At 43.8% G+C, this 14,395-nt stretch overlaps 1 protein-coding gene across 6 annotated transcripts in view; it reads left to right on the forward strand.

Moving 5' to 3' along the window:
- Positions 1-14,395, forward strand: part of CPPED1 (calcineurin like phosphoesterase domain containing 1) — a 103,504-nt gene that overhangs the window by 56,014 nt on the left and 33,095 nt on the right. For 2 of the 6 annotated variants that reach the window (XM_070568527.1, XM_070568528.1), the window contains exon 3: positions 7,724-7,885. The exons of the other annotated variants lie outside the window; for them this stretch is intronic. In XM_070568527.1, the coding sequence (XP_070424628.1) occupies positions 7,724-7,885 (162 nt within the window). The remainder of the gene's footprint in view (positions 1-7,723; positions 7,886-14,395) is intronic. 6 annotated transcript variants of the gene reach the window in all.

Here is a 14,395-nt window from a genome sequence, read left to right on the forward strand (position 1 = left end):
CTGGGTGTTCCCCTCGCCCCTGGAACTTCCTCACCATTTTGGTTTGGGTACATTAGGACTAGGAGGCACAGTGAAAATCCTCGAGCCTTGAATTGCAAGTCAGATAATGTTTCCCCAGAGAACCAATGGTGTATGTTGACCCCCACCCATCCCCTGGACTCCCTCTGGGCCTTCTTCCCGTGCAGAGATGGTGACAGGCGGGGTGGGGATGGCAACAAGGAGTCCCAGATGCCTTCTTTGCTCACAGTGGTGGTGACCACCCCAGCAGACAAGGTGACAGGCACGCTCAGTGCCCGAGATGGTCCTGAGTTCTCAGCCTCTGGACAACTCATCCATTTACCACCCAGGCCCTTCCCCAGGAGAGCTGACCCTTTGTCCTTTCCTTAAATTCCTCTTTACCCATCCCTCCTGCATCACTGAACCGGCAAGACCGGTTTTCTTCTGCTCTGGTTACAGTTCACTTCATTTGATGTGGTTTTACTCATGAGAATAGTAGTAGCATCAGGAGGGGCCCCAGGCCCCCTGGTCAGCCAGGCGTGTAGTGTGTAAGAACACAGTAACAGGGTTGTCTGGATGCAGGAATGCAGGTGCTTAGCACGTGGTAAGAACTCCATGGATGACAGCTGACATCATATTTATGATTTCTTCTTACAGAGTGAGCTTCTGAGTAACCCAACAGACTTCTGTGCTTCACTTGGCCAAACTCAAACTGTGACCTTGGCTCACCTCACTCTTTCTTTGGGGTCTCAAGAATATAATCAACCTGCAGACCCTTCATCCTTATATCCTCTGCTTCTTCATATATCAGAGCTATGTTATCCTAAAACCACTAATTTAGTACATCTTACTTCTCTTAATGTAACAAATAATATTTCTCAGTTTAGATAGCCACATAATTATGTCTTTACTGACCCTCTAATCAGATGCATTTAATATACTTATTACTTTACATGATACATTTCTCTCTTCTATTAAATTCCCTTATGATTATTGTTACACATGGGTATAAATAGTGGTTAGGTTCCCATGCTAGTTGGCAAGAACATTTTTGAAAGGAAGAAAAGTTACAAAATCTGATAACAATAACAGAAATCTCAGGTGTTTTGCTGGGAGAGTAAAGAGTATGACTGGGGAGAGAAGCTTGGTTGTAACTCTCGTGTAGTTCAATCAGTCCGTTCATCTGGCTGGTGGACTAACGAGGTTTCTGTGAGTTCGCCTGAGACCGAACCACCAGTTACAATGTTATTTCTGTGACAAATCCCAGTTGCCTTCCAAGCAGCCAGGTGATGAACACACTTTTTGCAAAACCGCAAGAAATTCCTAAAGTGAAGACCATCTGAGAGGTTAAAACACTTTTATAATCCTAGTGTCTTTCCCTCTTTTAATAATGCTGGATGCTACAAGGAGGGTAATTTACAAATCAAGAGACCTTTGCAAGTTAATAAATCTGTATTATAATGTTCTTAAGTGCAGAATTATGATGAATTCAGAAACTATAGAGCCTCATCTTTGTTTGAGGAATTGATGTTACTTCATCAGAGTGGAGCGCTTAAGTAAAGGTGGCTTTGATATCCAGTATCTCCCCGACAACTCCAATGACCTCCTGGTACCCTTGGCAGACTTGACAGTTGGTCAGAGGATTTGCTGCTGCATCTTCCCTGTCACCACTATCGGGAGTGCAGGTCTGAAGGATTAAACTGGATACATTCAACAGTGTCCAGAACTCTCCTCTATTCAACACACATCTGGATGTACTTGCTGTAAACCCAGGGGTCAAGTAGTTTATTGTCAGAAGACTGGGGATTATTCGCTCTTTATTGTCACTTAGTGGATGGTTCCCTGAGGGGCGCTGCGAGAATGGTCCTTAGCATCCGGTGGAAGTGTCCTTCCTCCTGACAACTCCAGCATGAGCCTTGTGAGCTTCGCGGGGAAAGGGACCAGGTCCGTCTCATTCATCACACTGTCTGGGCCACCTCGCCCCGTCCACGTTATGTTGTTTCTTTGGTTTTTTTCCCATTAATTGAAAGTAGATCCAGCAAGTTTACTGTTGCTGCTTTATACCTGGGGAAGTTAAGGCGGCACGCAGTTAAGTAAGAGGTGGCGTCATGGTGACAGGACTGTTGTCCCTGTGAAATATGTGTGAAATGCTTGCCTTGGTGCCCTGGCAGATGGAAACACTCACTAATGAGAGACAGTGAGGGGCATGTGTATAACTGATGCCCCGTAAGATGCAGCTGCTTGGTCACAGAGTGGAATTAGAACACCAGGTCTCCCCACCTGGGAACTCCGGTAACTAGCCAGTCCCCACGCCAGTTCTCTGGGGCTGAACCCTGGGTCTCTGCTGCTCAGCTCCGAGCCCTCCTCCCCGTGCCCTCCCCTGTGACTGCCGTCAGCCGTGTTTTGCTCATCTGTAAGTGGCAGTAATGAACAATGGGACTGATGTATGTGAACCCAAAACAGTGTGATACCCCCCTCCCAAACCCTCTCTTTATGCTTTAGCTTTGAAGTAATACACATCCCTTCAAACTCAACATTTGTCAAGAATCGTTATTTTAGAGCTGGCGATGCTGGTGATGGGTAAATGCAGAACTCTATGCTGTTACAAAATGGCAGGGATGCTTCAGCTGGAAAACAAATACCGCCATTCTGTTTCAGGGGTAGTGTTGAAATATGCAAGTTTTGAACTGGGCAGGGTTTTCAGAAGGTGTCTCTTGCCTAAGATGCCACAAGGCCATCCATCGCACCATCCAAGGGGTGATGTGAGGGTCAGATGGGATAAAGTATAAGAAGATGAGATTAAGTTTCTGAAGTTTATGAAGTCTATGAAGATTAGTCTTTGAACTGTTTGTGATTGGGAGAGGTGAGCAGTGTGACAGGCTGGTGACATGCTGCAAAAGCTCATGGCGGTGCTGTGTGAACTGACTGTACAGGGGCACTCTGGAAGCCAGAAGCCATCGGGAGGTTATCACCATCCTCTGGGCATAGGCTGTAACCAAGGAGGGTGAGACTTGGTCTTGCCGGGTCAGTGATGCAGGAGGGATGGGTAAAGAGGAATTTAAGTAGAGGACAAATGGTTGGCTCTCCTGGGGAAAGGCCTGGGTGGTAAATGGACGGGACGTACAGAGCCTGGGGGCTCGGCAGCGTCTCAGGCACTGAGTGTGCCTGCCATCTTGTCCGTCAGTGCAGTTGCCACCACTTGGTGAGTCAAAAAGGTGTCTTTGACTCCTCACTGCCATCCTTGTCCCACCTGTAGCCATCTCTGGGCAGGAAGAAGGCCCCAGCGGGAGCCCGGGGTGTCAGTGGGGGAGGGTCAACATATACCATCCCATCTTTGGCAAGTGTCATTTGACTTGGGCTGCAGTGGCAGCAGGGGAGGCGACACGCACTTGGACGGGTTTGAGGAATGCTTGGGAGGTGGAACCTGCCAGACGTGGTCTTGGGCTGGACGTGGGCACTGAGGGGGAGGGCAGTGATCAGGCAGCACGCCTGGATTTCTGAGTCGGGCAGCTGCGTGGATGGGGGTGCCTTTTCCTCAGGGGCTGGGTGCTTTGCAGAGGAGGGGGCCTGGGCGGAAAAGCACTGAGGAGGAGCGAAGCATGCTGCCAGCCCATCTCCTATTCCCGCCGTAGCAGGCAGAGTTTTCCAGAAAACATTCCTTCTCCCAGAGCAGCAGAGGCTGTAGGTGAGGAAAGCGCAGCTGCTCAGGCCGCGTCCCCCTGTCCTGGCTCATGGGGAGTGCGTTCCTTTCCCGTCGGGCTGCAGTAACAGGATGCCATGCACTGGGTGACTTAAACAGCACAAGTGTGTTGTCTCACAATTTTGGAGGCTAGAAATCTGAGATCAAGTTGCCGGCAGGGTTGGTTTCTTCTGAGGCCTCTCTCCTTGGCTCGTCTTCTCCCTGTGTCCTCACGTGGTCCTCACCCTGTGCATGTCTGTGTCCTGATCTCCTCTTCCCATAAGGACACCAGTCATAGTGGATTAGGGCCCACTTTAAGCTAAAATTCAGACCTCATTTTAACCTAATTGCCTCATTAGAGACCTCTCTTCAAATACAGTTACATTCTGAGGTGCTGGGAGTTAAGGTTTCAATATGAATTTGGGGAAAACAATTCAGCCCATAGCAGGTGGATGCTGCTGCTCATGGCAGCTTCCCAGATTGCAGCAGACCGTAAGGCACACCTTCAATGGCCTACAGACTGGCCACAGCTCTGTTAGGGAAGGAGACTTTAGAAGACAGAGGAAAGATGTGGGGGGAGTGTGTGTGTGTGTAGCTGGATTGTGGCTGAGTGGATAAGCTGCTGCACCTTCTCTTCTTGTCGGAGAGCCTGGACTGACAAGGAAAGATTCTGAGGCTGCCCGGCTGAGAACCCACTACTGAGATCAGGGAAAGAAGGACGAGAGACGGGTGCTTGGCGCATATCCCAATGTCTTCTTGTTAGTTTCTGCACTCAGCTGATCCCACATTAGACCAAAGCCGCACGTATCAAGCATCCTCACTGTGCAAGGAAAATGCTGCTGGAAACTGCTCCTCAGTGCACAGCCCTGCCTCAGGGGGCCGTGGTGAAGGCAGCGTCGGTGTGAAATTCCAGGAACAAGGAAGCCCCTGAGAGCTGGGCAGGCCGTGAGGACTGTGCAGCTCTGAAAGGATCTGGAAAAGTCCGGCAGGAGTCTTGCTGGCAGGAAGTTCTTCCCCGTCGCAGATTGATCCCCCTGCCTCCCAGCACCGGCCTCCACTGGAGACATCATTTGGTTTGTAAGTAACTGCTCCTCGAAGGCCGTATTGATTTTGTTGTTCTTGTCACTGCCGCCTGTATTGAGTGGGAAGTCCACTCTGGATCCCCTGCATGAGTAGAAGCTCCGTTAACAGCCCGTTGCATCACCTGACTGTTTCTCTGCTTACTAAGGTCGTCCCGCTATTTAATTTACATTTGCCTGACAGTGGGTGAGTGTGTCATCATCACTTCTTAACTGAGTCCTTGTTCCTCTAGGAACCAGGGAATAGAGAGGTCTTACTGTCTTTAACTCAGCAACATCCTTTCTTGTCTGTTTGCTACAGAGACAAGAGTTTGCTTGTTTTTATTGAGGAAAAAAACAAGACGAAAAACTTCTTACTAAAATAGTAAATAGGTGCATAGCAGTGTTGAAATCCGTTCGAGGTGTCTGTTGTTTAGACAGCCTCCGCAGAGGAGAGAACATGTTCTGAAGGTCTCAGGTGGGTGGTGTTGATGTAGTTTGCTGGTGGGATTTTGCTGTCACTGTGTGTTGCTGGCTGGGATGGTGGTCACAGGGGAGAGGAGACACACGGGTCCACTGTTGGTTTCTTGTTCTGTCTTTTCTGTAACCAGGTTATCTTGTCCAGTACTTTACGGTAGCTTCCGTTCTCCTTTACCCCCAAAGGGGAAGAAGAAATGTGTATTATCGTGATATTTTGTGCTTGGCAGGTAAGCACTAATTTTCTGCGGTCTCAGCCTGCGCTTCTGGTTGAGGTATCCTTGAAGTGAAGACAGTGGTTATTTTCACTTCAGAAGATGGATCTCTAATCTGGAAAAAAAACCGACAGTAACGCAGACACCTGTGTTCTTGGAAATGAAGTAACCCACCTGGGTTCTCAATAAACAATAAATTGTAGTGCATTAAAAGCCTAAGAAAAGCTACATGGCCAAGAGCTCATCTCATCCTTCCGAGGGTTTTGCCATTGCTGCTGAAAGATTACGGAATATTCCGTGGAGAGCCACCCAGACACATTCTGATGTTTACTTTTAAGCCAGCACGCCCAAAAGAGTTGCACTGCAGAATGAACAAACTGGGCGTGACGTTTTTATCCTAATAACAACATGTCATTTTGTTTAATCGTGTTGAGCTGTGAACGAAGCTTTGCACAGAACGTGTATAAAATCGAAAACGCAAGTTAGTAGCAAAGGTACAGAAAAGAAGTTTCCTTAGGCGAAACAGAGATCCCTGGGAGAGAGTGCTGAGCACACAGAAGCAGAACACCGCTTTGAGGAAGGCTTACGGCATTGAAGCCGAGCCACAGTGGGTGTCTGATTTCAGGTATTGCTGAGAAGAATACGGAAGAGAATCTGACACTCTTGTTTTTTAGGGCAGAGGCTCCCTTCTCCACAGCGGGCAAAGCCACAATGAGAAAGGCCCGGTCCTGCACTGCTCTGATCAGTCTCTCTTGGGTGCCATCCTCTGGGGAGAAAAATGATGCCAGGTGCTCAGCAAACCTTCATCCCCTGAAGACAATGAGCTGTGTGAAGGCATCTGGGCTCTCGTCTGGGCTTGACTGGGATCCTCTTTTGTCCACGTCTAGTGGTGGTCTGATAAAAACATACGTGCGTGCGTGTGCACACAGTGTAATGTATGTGTAATGAACACACGTGTGGTTAGTTACATGTGTTTAATTTTTCAGGTAATATGTGCACATGGGGAAAGGTCAAATCCTGTATATGGGCAGGTGGTGGTAAGTCAGTCGTCTCCCCACCCCACATGCCTGTTTTCCTCCCAGGGACAACCATCAGTTTCTTGTGTATCTTTCCCAGATACATTTCTAAGCATATTTGCATATTTTTTCCTTAGATTTTATTTTCATAATTTTGTTTATGTTTTTAATGGAGAATCTATTTATATGGACCAACGTTCAAAAGTTACAAAAGAATGTATAAAATGTTCCCTCTTAGCCCAGTTTCTCTCCCTAGAGGCAGCACATAATACCAGTTTTTAAGACATCCTTCCAGAGATAGTGTATGCACATGTGCATGTATATTTCTTCTCTTTTCTACATAAAAGGTAACAAATGATGCACAATATATTGATCTTGCTTTTTCCCTTCCTAGAGACAGTCCACCTCACTTTTTGTGGCTGCATAGTGTTTCAGTGTATGGATAGATGATCATTTATTTACCCAGTCTCCTCTGTGTGTTCATTAGGTTGTCTGTCATGATATGCTACAGGACCAGGGGTAGGGTGAAGTGAGGGAGGCATCTAGGGGGCAGAATTTAAGGAGGCACTTGCTCTCAGGGTTGTACAAATGCAGAGCCAGCACTTGCACAAACCTGAGAGTGAGTGCCATCTTAAATTTTGCACTCACCCTCCTCATCCTACTCCCAACCCTGCCCTACTATGCTCTTACAAACAGACAGCAACAAAAAATTCTTGTTTCTACATTAGGCTTTTGCACGTATTGTTGGAAAAATTCCAACAATTGGGGTCAAAGTGTATGTGGGTTTTCAAATGTGAATAAAGGAAATCATTTACACTCCAGCCAACACTACAAGAGGGGACCCATTTCCCCATGCTGTCACCAACAAACTGTATTATCAACACTTCTTGATTGTTGCCAGTTGGATGGGAAACACATCAAGAAAAACATGGTCAAGCTGACTAATTGTTTAAAAGAGATTGAACCTGAAATCATAGTCTTGCATCTCAACGTAGAAACTCGTAATAGTACATAATAGACACTCCCCAAATCTAAGCTCTTTTCATTACTCTGGTACATACTCTCTTCCGGCCCCACTTCCCAAAAGGTGCCGGGTTCTCTTTCTGACCTCTCTGCCTTCCCCTGCCATTCCCTTTGCCTAGGAAAGCTCCTTTCTGTCTTCAGCAGGCCCTAGTTCTTCCTAAGCCTTTTGATGCTCAGTTGGAGGGTTGCTTCTTCTGGGAAAGCTCTCTCACCTCCTAGTAATACTGGGTTGGTTATTCCCACCTTGTGCTTCCGCAGGGCTAGTGCTGCCATCACATAACTTCATAACTCGTGCAATGCCATGTGGTCATCGCCTGTTTCCATGTCTGGGCCCCCTCTGGACTTTGAGCTCCATGAGAACAAAGATAACATCTTACTTATGCTGGTGTGGCCACGATCTGGCACACAGTAGGACAGCAGGTATGTGTTGATTAAATGCCTAGCTGAAGACAAATAATTTCTGTTCTTTTAACCCTGTGGTGACTGGGGCTTTTTAGATTTCGCCTCTGGCTTTGAAAGAGCAGTGACTGTATTTAGAGTTTAACTGTGAAACTCCCATTAACTTTTTATTAGGTTGTATATTTAAAATCTCAAATGGAACCAGAGATTTAGGGGCATAGCCGCTGGTGCCCAAGTTCAGATTTAAAATGGAATCTTAAAGTAAAAAGAGGCAATCATTCTAAATAAGACCTTTTCATGCATCTGACACCCTAGAAGCTCTAGACAGAAATGCATCGTGCTCATTCGTTCCTCTTAGGGGACTTGCCAGTATCAGAGGTGAATCTGCTTATAATTTCCCGGAACTTCTTTGTCCATGAACATTGCATTGTCTCTTGTCAGCATTAGCCTTGGGCAATGTCTTGCATGTACCCAGTGCCCAGTAGCATTTTGTTATTGAATATTCTATCATTATGTATGTGCACGCCTTATAGTAGTACCAAAGATGGCTCTAAAGAAGATAAATATCAGAGAGATGATCACTTTGGGGGGAAAATAATTTATGGAGGACTTTGGCCAACAGTAACAATTCAGACAATGACAAAGCATGTGCATATTTTTCTCTTCTCTGTTTTCTTATTCAAACAGGATAAAGTTTGCAAGTATTTAGATGGTCTCCTTCCTTTCCATTCCTATTATCACAGCCCTGTTCCAGTCCTTATTACCTCTTGGCTAAAAACTGTAAAATCGCCTCTCTGCCAGCGCCTGTCCCCTCATTCACCTCCCTCTAAGCCATCTCATCTTCCTTCGGCAGATGAATCCTCCTGAGGACGCAGTCCTCCTAACATGACATACTTCTCGGAACACGTGCGGGCTCCCACATCCTCACTGCCTCCCTTGCCTGTGCAGTGCTGGCACACAGGTGGTCAGGACATTATTTTCAGAAGTACACGTCACCTTCAGTCTCGGGACATGGGCCACCCCTGCTGGGTTACAGTCCAGTCGCAGAACAGCCAGCATGATTGTGAGTGTGTCTGCAGTGACAGAATCCCAAATAAGCTTTCCTAAAAAGCTATTAACTTCTTGAGTGGTAAACTGTGGTCTTAGTTCTCCTTGACTCCCACTTACCACAAGCTGTTCCTAAAATTTGTAGGGAAGTTCAGAGGACCCAGAACAGCCAGAACAACCTTGAAAAAGAAGAACAAAATTGGAGGACTCACACTTCCTGATTTTAAACTTACTAGAAAGCCACAGTAATCAAAACGGTATGGTACTGGCATAAGGATAGACATATAGATCAATGGAATAGAATTGAGAGTCCAGAATAAACCCTCACATTTATGGTCAGTTGATTTCTAACAAGGTTGCCAAGACAATTCAATGGGGAAAGGATAGTCTTTACAACAAATGGTACAGGAACCACTGGATATCCACTTGCAAAAGACTGGATTTGGCCCCCTACCTCACACCATATACAAAACTTATCTCAAAATGTATCAAAGACCAAATAAAAGCTAAAAGTATAAAACTCTTAGAAGAAAGCATAGGCACACATCTTGATGACCTTGGATTAGACACTGGTTTCTTAGATCTAATACTGAAAGCACAAGTGACAAAAGAGAAAGTAGATGAGTTAGACTTTATCAAACTTGAAAACTTCTGTGCTTCAAAGGACGTTACAAAGAAAGTGAGAAGACCACTCAGGGAACGGGAGAGAATATTTGCAAATCATATGTCTGATAAAGGACTAGTATCCATAATATATAAAGAGCTCTTACAACTCAGGAATGAAAAGCAAATAACCTAATTTGAAAGTGGGCAAAACATTTCTCTAAAGTAGGCAAATGGCCAATAAGCTCTTAAAGAGATGCTTAACATCCTTAGTCATTACGTACATGCAAATGAAAACCACAGCGAGATACCACTGTGTGTCCACTAGGATGGCTATAATCAAAAAGATGGAAAATGACAGGTATTGTCAAGGATGTGGAAACGTTGGGACCCTCATATGTTGCTGGTAGGAATGTAACATGGTGCCTTGGGAGACAGTCTGGCAGTTCCTTAAACAATTAAACATACAGTTACCATGTGACCCAGCAATTTCACTGCTAGGTACATACCCAGGAGAAATGAAAACATGCATCCGTACAAAACCTTGTATGTGGCTGTTTATAGCAGCGTTATTCATAATAGCCAAAAAGTAGACACGACCCGAATGCCCATCACCCAATGAATGGATAAAGAAAATGTGCTATATCTGTACAATAGAATACCATTCAGGAACAAAGGAGTGGAGTACTGATAGAGGCTGCCATATGGATGAACCTTGAAGTTACTCACAAAAGACCACATATTTATGATTCTAGTTATAGGAAATGATAAAAGAATTTTTTAAAAACGCCTTTCTGGTTCTATCTTTTCTTTTCTCCATTTTCTTTCTTTCTGAGAGTGGAGAACTTAACTTATGCATTGGCCTTGTCATTTGTTTTATATCTGTTCCTATTAAAATTATATGTATCCTTATTTACCTAACAAGATCTAATTTTAGTGCATTTTTGATTTCTTAAATGTCTTGTTTTCCTGATTATAAAAGTAATTCATACTCATTATAAAAATTCAAACTTGGCAGGAAATTGAAATGTTTTCTGTCATTCCATTCCTCCACAGATAATTACTATTACTAGTTTGTCCATAGTTTTCTGGAAATTTTATCTCTGAATATACTAACTTGCTGGTCTGTTTTCAACAGAACTATACATACTAGCTCTTATAACTTCTTGTTTTCACTTAGCTTGCCCCAGAAAACCCAGCTCCCCAAGCCTTAGCAGTAAATATTTACTTGCCTGTTTATTGTATATTTATAATACATATTTATACATAAATGTATATTTATATTATACATTCTTACCTGTTTTTTATTCCATAGTAAAGACACACCATCATTTCTCTAATGATGAACTTTTAAGCCATTTCAGATGGTCATATCTTCTCAATTAATGCTACAGTGAACAGCTATGTTTTACACATTTGTGTGTATTTCTTTAGGATAAATTCCTATAAATAGAATTGCCAGGCCACTCGATATAATGAGTTTATTAAATTTTAAATTGACCTTTCCTAATTGCCCCCTGAAAGGAGTTGTAATTTATGATCTTAACTGTTTAGGAGATGCCCTGACTTGACTGTTCTGTTTCCAACCTTCCAGTGAAAACACACACCACTGACTGTGTTTCCAGAGACCTCTTAGGGCTGGCATCGGAAATTCTTGTCTTTGGTGTGTTTTACCCTTAGTACTGGTGGCTTAGTGACGTTTCATCAGTTTGTCCATCTTTCTGCAGTGGATTGTGGCCTCCAAATATCACAAGCAAATTGCCAGGTAGAGGTGAGCTGGATATTCTCCCTACCCATGTGCTGGGGTGTCAGCACGCACGTCTGTGCTGTTTTTCCAGTACAGCCCAGGGCAGCAGCAGCACTGAGAGCCGAGCTCCCTGAGAATGAGGAGAATACAGGGAGATCTGAGATGGCCTACGGTCTAGCTGCTCCCTTCCTCTGCCTTTTCCCTGGGCGGAGTGGGGTGGGAGAGGGTTAGGGTGAAGGGAAAAGAAGCTGAGCACATGTTGCCCACTGGGCACCTAAATGCATGATCTCATTGATCTTACAGCATCTCCATCAAGGAGGTGAGACAGTTTCCATTTTAAGGGCTAGAGAACTGAGCCTCAGAGGGTAGTGTGCCCAAAGGACACCCCTCAAAAGGGCAATCTCACGTCCTCTGAATCAGAGCCCACCTGTGCTTCCACTTGAAGTGCCAACCCCAACACATAAGTAGAATCATATAGTATTTGTCTTTTTGTGACTGGCAAATTGTCCTTAGCATAGTGTCCTCAAGATTCCACATGTTGTAACATATGTTAGAATTTCCTTCCTTTTTAAAGTGGAGTAATATCCCATTGTGTGTATATACCACATTTTGCTTATCCATTCATTCATTGATGGACACTTCGGTTGCCTCCACATTTTAGCTATTGTGAATAATGCTGCTGTGAACATGGGTATACAGATATGTCTTCAAGACCCCACTTTCAGTTCTTTTGAGTATATACCCAAAGTGAAATTGCTGGATCATATGGTGATTCTATTTTTAATTTTTTGAGAAACCATTATACTGTTTTCCGCAGTAGGTGTACCATTTTATATGTCCACAAACAGTGCACGAGTTTTCCAGTTACTCCACAGCCTTCTCAACACCTATTAGTTTCTGCTTCTTTTTTTTTAAATTGTAGCCATTCTAATGAGTATGAGGTGGTATCTCATTGTGGTTTTAATTTGCATTTCCCTGCTGACTAGTGATGTTGAGAGTCTCTTCATGGGTTTTTTGGCCATTTGTATATCCTCTTTGGAGAAATGTCATTTCAAGTCCTCTGACCACTTTTGTATCGGGCTGTTTGTTGGTGTTGAATCTTAGGAGTTCTCTCTATATTCCAGGTATTAATGCCGTATCTGATACATGATCTGCAGATATTTTCTTCTGTTCTGTGGATTTGCCTTTTTACTCTGTTCGTAATGTCTTTTGATGGACAAAAGTTTTTAATTTGTCTATTTTTTCTTTTGTTGACTGTACCAATACATCAAATTTTATATTGAAAAAGAGCTTTTGATTTTTACCTCTAATCTATTTCTTCCCCATTCTTTTCCATGTCAATGAATGACATTACTAACCTCCCATTTGCTCAGATGTCTGGGAATTATATTTGAGTGCTTTTCCTTCTTGTAACCAATACAACAAGGATTCCTATTGTTCTGCCTCCTAAATATCTCTCAAGTCCTTCTATTTGCATCTCCAGTTCTTCACTGGTAGTATATAGAAATACAATTGATTTTTATATATTGACCTTGCATCCAGCAATTAAACCAGTCCCCTCATTAGATCTAGAAGCCTTTTTCCTTTATAGATTCTTTAGGGCTTTCTGTGGACAAAGTCATGTCTTCTGAGAATAGGCAGTTTTATTTCTTCTTTTCCAATCTATATGCTTTTTATTTCTTTTTTCTTGCTTTATTGCACTGGCCAGGACTTCCAGTGTGACGTTGAAGAGAAGTAGTAGAGAAAACATCCTTGCCTGTTCCCAGTCCTAGAGGGAAAGCATGCAGTCTTTCACCATTAAGTATGATGTTAGCTGTAGGCCTTTTGTAGATGGCCTTTGTCAGGTCAAAGATGTTTATTTCTCTTCCAAGTTTGCTAGGAGATTTTATTAATGTATTTTAAGGCTATTCTGAAAACAACAAGATAATAATCTCTGCCTTAATGAATATTGACAGTAATAAGTTACACATTTCATGGTATCACATCATGTTAAAAATTCAAAGTCCATGAATGATAGAAGTAAGTACTTTGTAATTATCCTTATAAAGTGTTTTACTTCCTGGTTTTATTTTAACTTATTGCAATTAAAAATTTTTTTTAAAAATTCTTTAAACACATCACAGCTTCCTATACTCCTGTGCGTCCCGTCCAGAGCTCTCCTCAGTAGGCGGCCTGCGTGTGCTGACATCGGGGTCCCTGTTCTCTTGGTACCCATCCTCAGCAGATGCCCCTCATCTGCCTTGAAGACCCACCCAGATCAATCCTTCTCTTTCCCTCCTTTGAGTCTTGTCTTGTAATTTTTCTTCCTTAGCCAAGGTCTGTTCCCTCCCTTCCTGCCTCCCTTCCTGTGAAGCACAAAGCCCGGCTTGATACATAAGAAGCTCTTGGAAGCTCCACCCTTGGCTAGGTTTCCATTGTTTCTATTCCTGATGCTAGTGAGGTTTGGCTTTGGGCTTTGAGTATTTGACAAAGTATTTGCTTCAGTATTATGACTTTTAGGAAGCTGTGCTAAGATGTGCTATGAGCTATGTTAACGCTAAGGTGTTATTGACATTCTGACCCTAAAGAAATTTTGATATACACAAATGAGAGCTTGTTGAACATAATGCGCATGTTTTTATTAAACTTGGCTTTTTGCAGAATTTACTCCTTCTCTTCTAAATTCTCACCTAAAAATTATTTATATCCCTGGGGAATGTTCTCATTCCTTGGGAAATGATTTATTGATTGCAATATGCATACTGTGGGTCACTGATAGAAAAGGAAGAATTGGTTACATTCGAGCATAGGGGTAGAGGGAAGACAGCTAACCTTTTTGCAGACTTACTTGTACCAAACTCTGGGAATCATTATCTTGGTATAAGTACTCACAGCCGCCCTCTGAGGTCTGGGGATTATCATCCACATTTCACACATGATGAGAGCAAGGCTCAGAGGAACCAAATGACTCGCCCCAGGCCACACGGCTTATAAGGGACAAGAGCCAAGGACCAAGCCCCGGGTGTCATGGACCCCACATCCACACCATGCCTCCACATGAGGAGAAAAGAAAGTTCTGGAAAAGCTGCATGAGAAAGGCTCATCTTTGATTGAGGGGATCCAGGGAAGATGGGCTTCGTGTTTTTTAACAGGTT

This window comes from Equus przewalskii, chromosome 12 (genome assembly GCF_037783145.1).
Source record: "Equus przewalskii isolate Varuska chromosome 12, EquPr2, whole genome shotgun sequence".
Taxonomy (NCBI): Eukaryota; Metazoa; Chordata; class Mammalia; order Perissodactyla; family Equidae; genus Equus; species Equus przewalskii.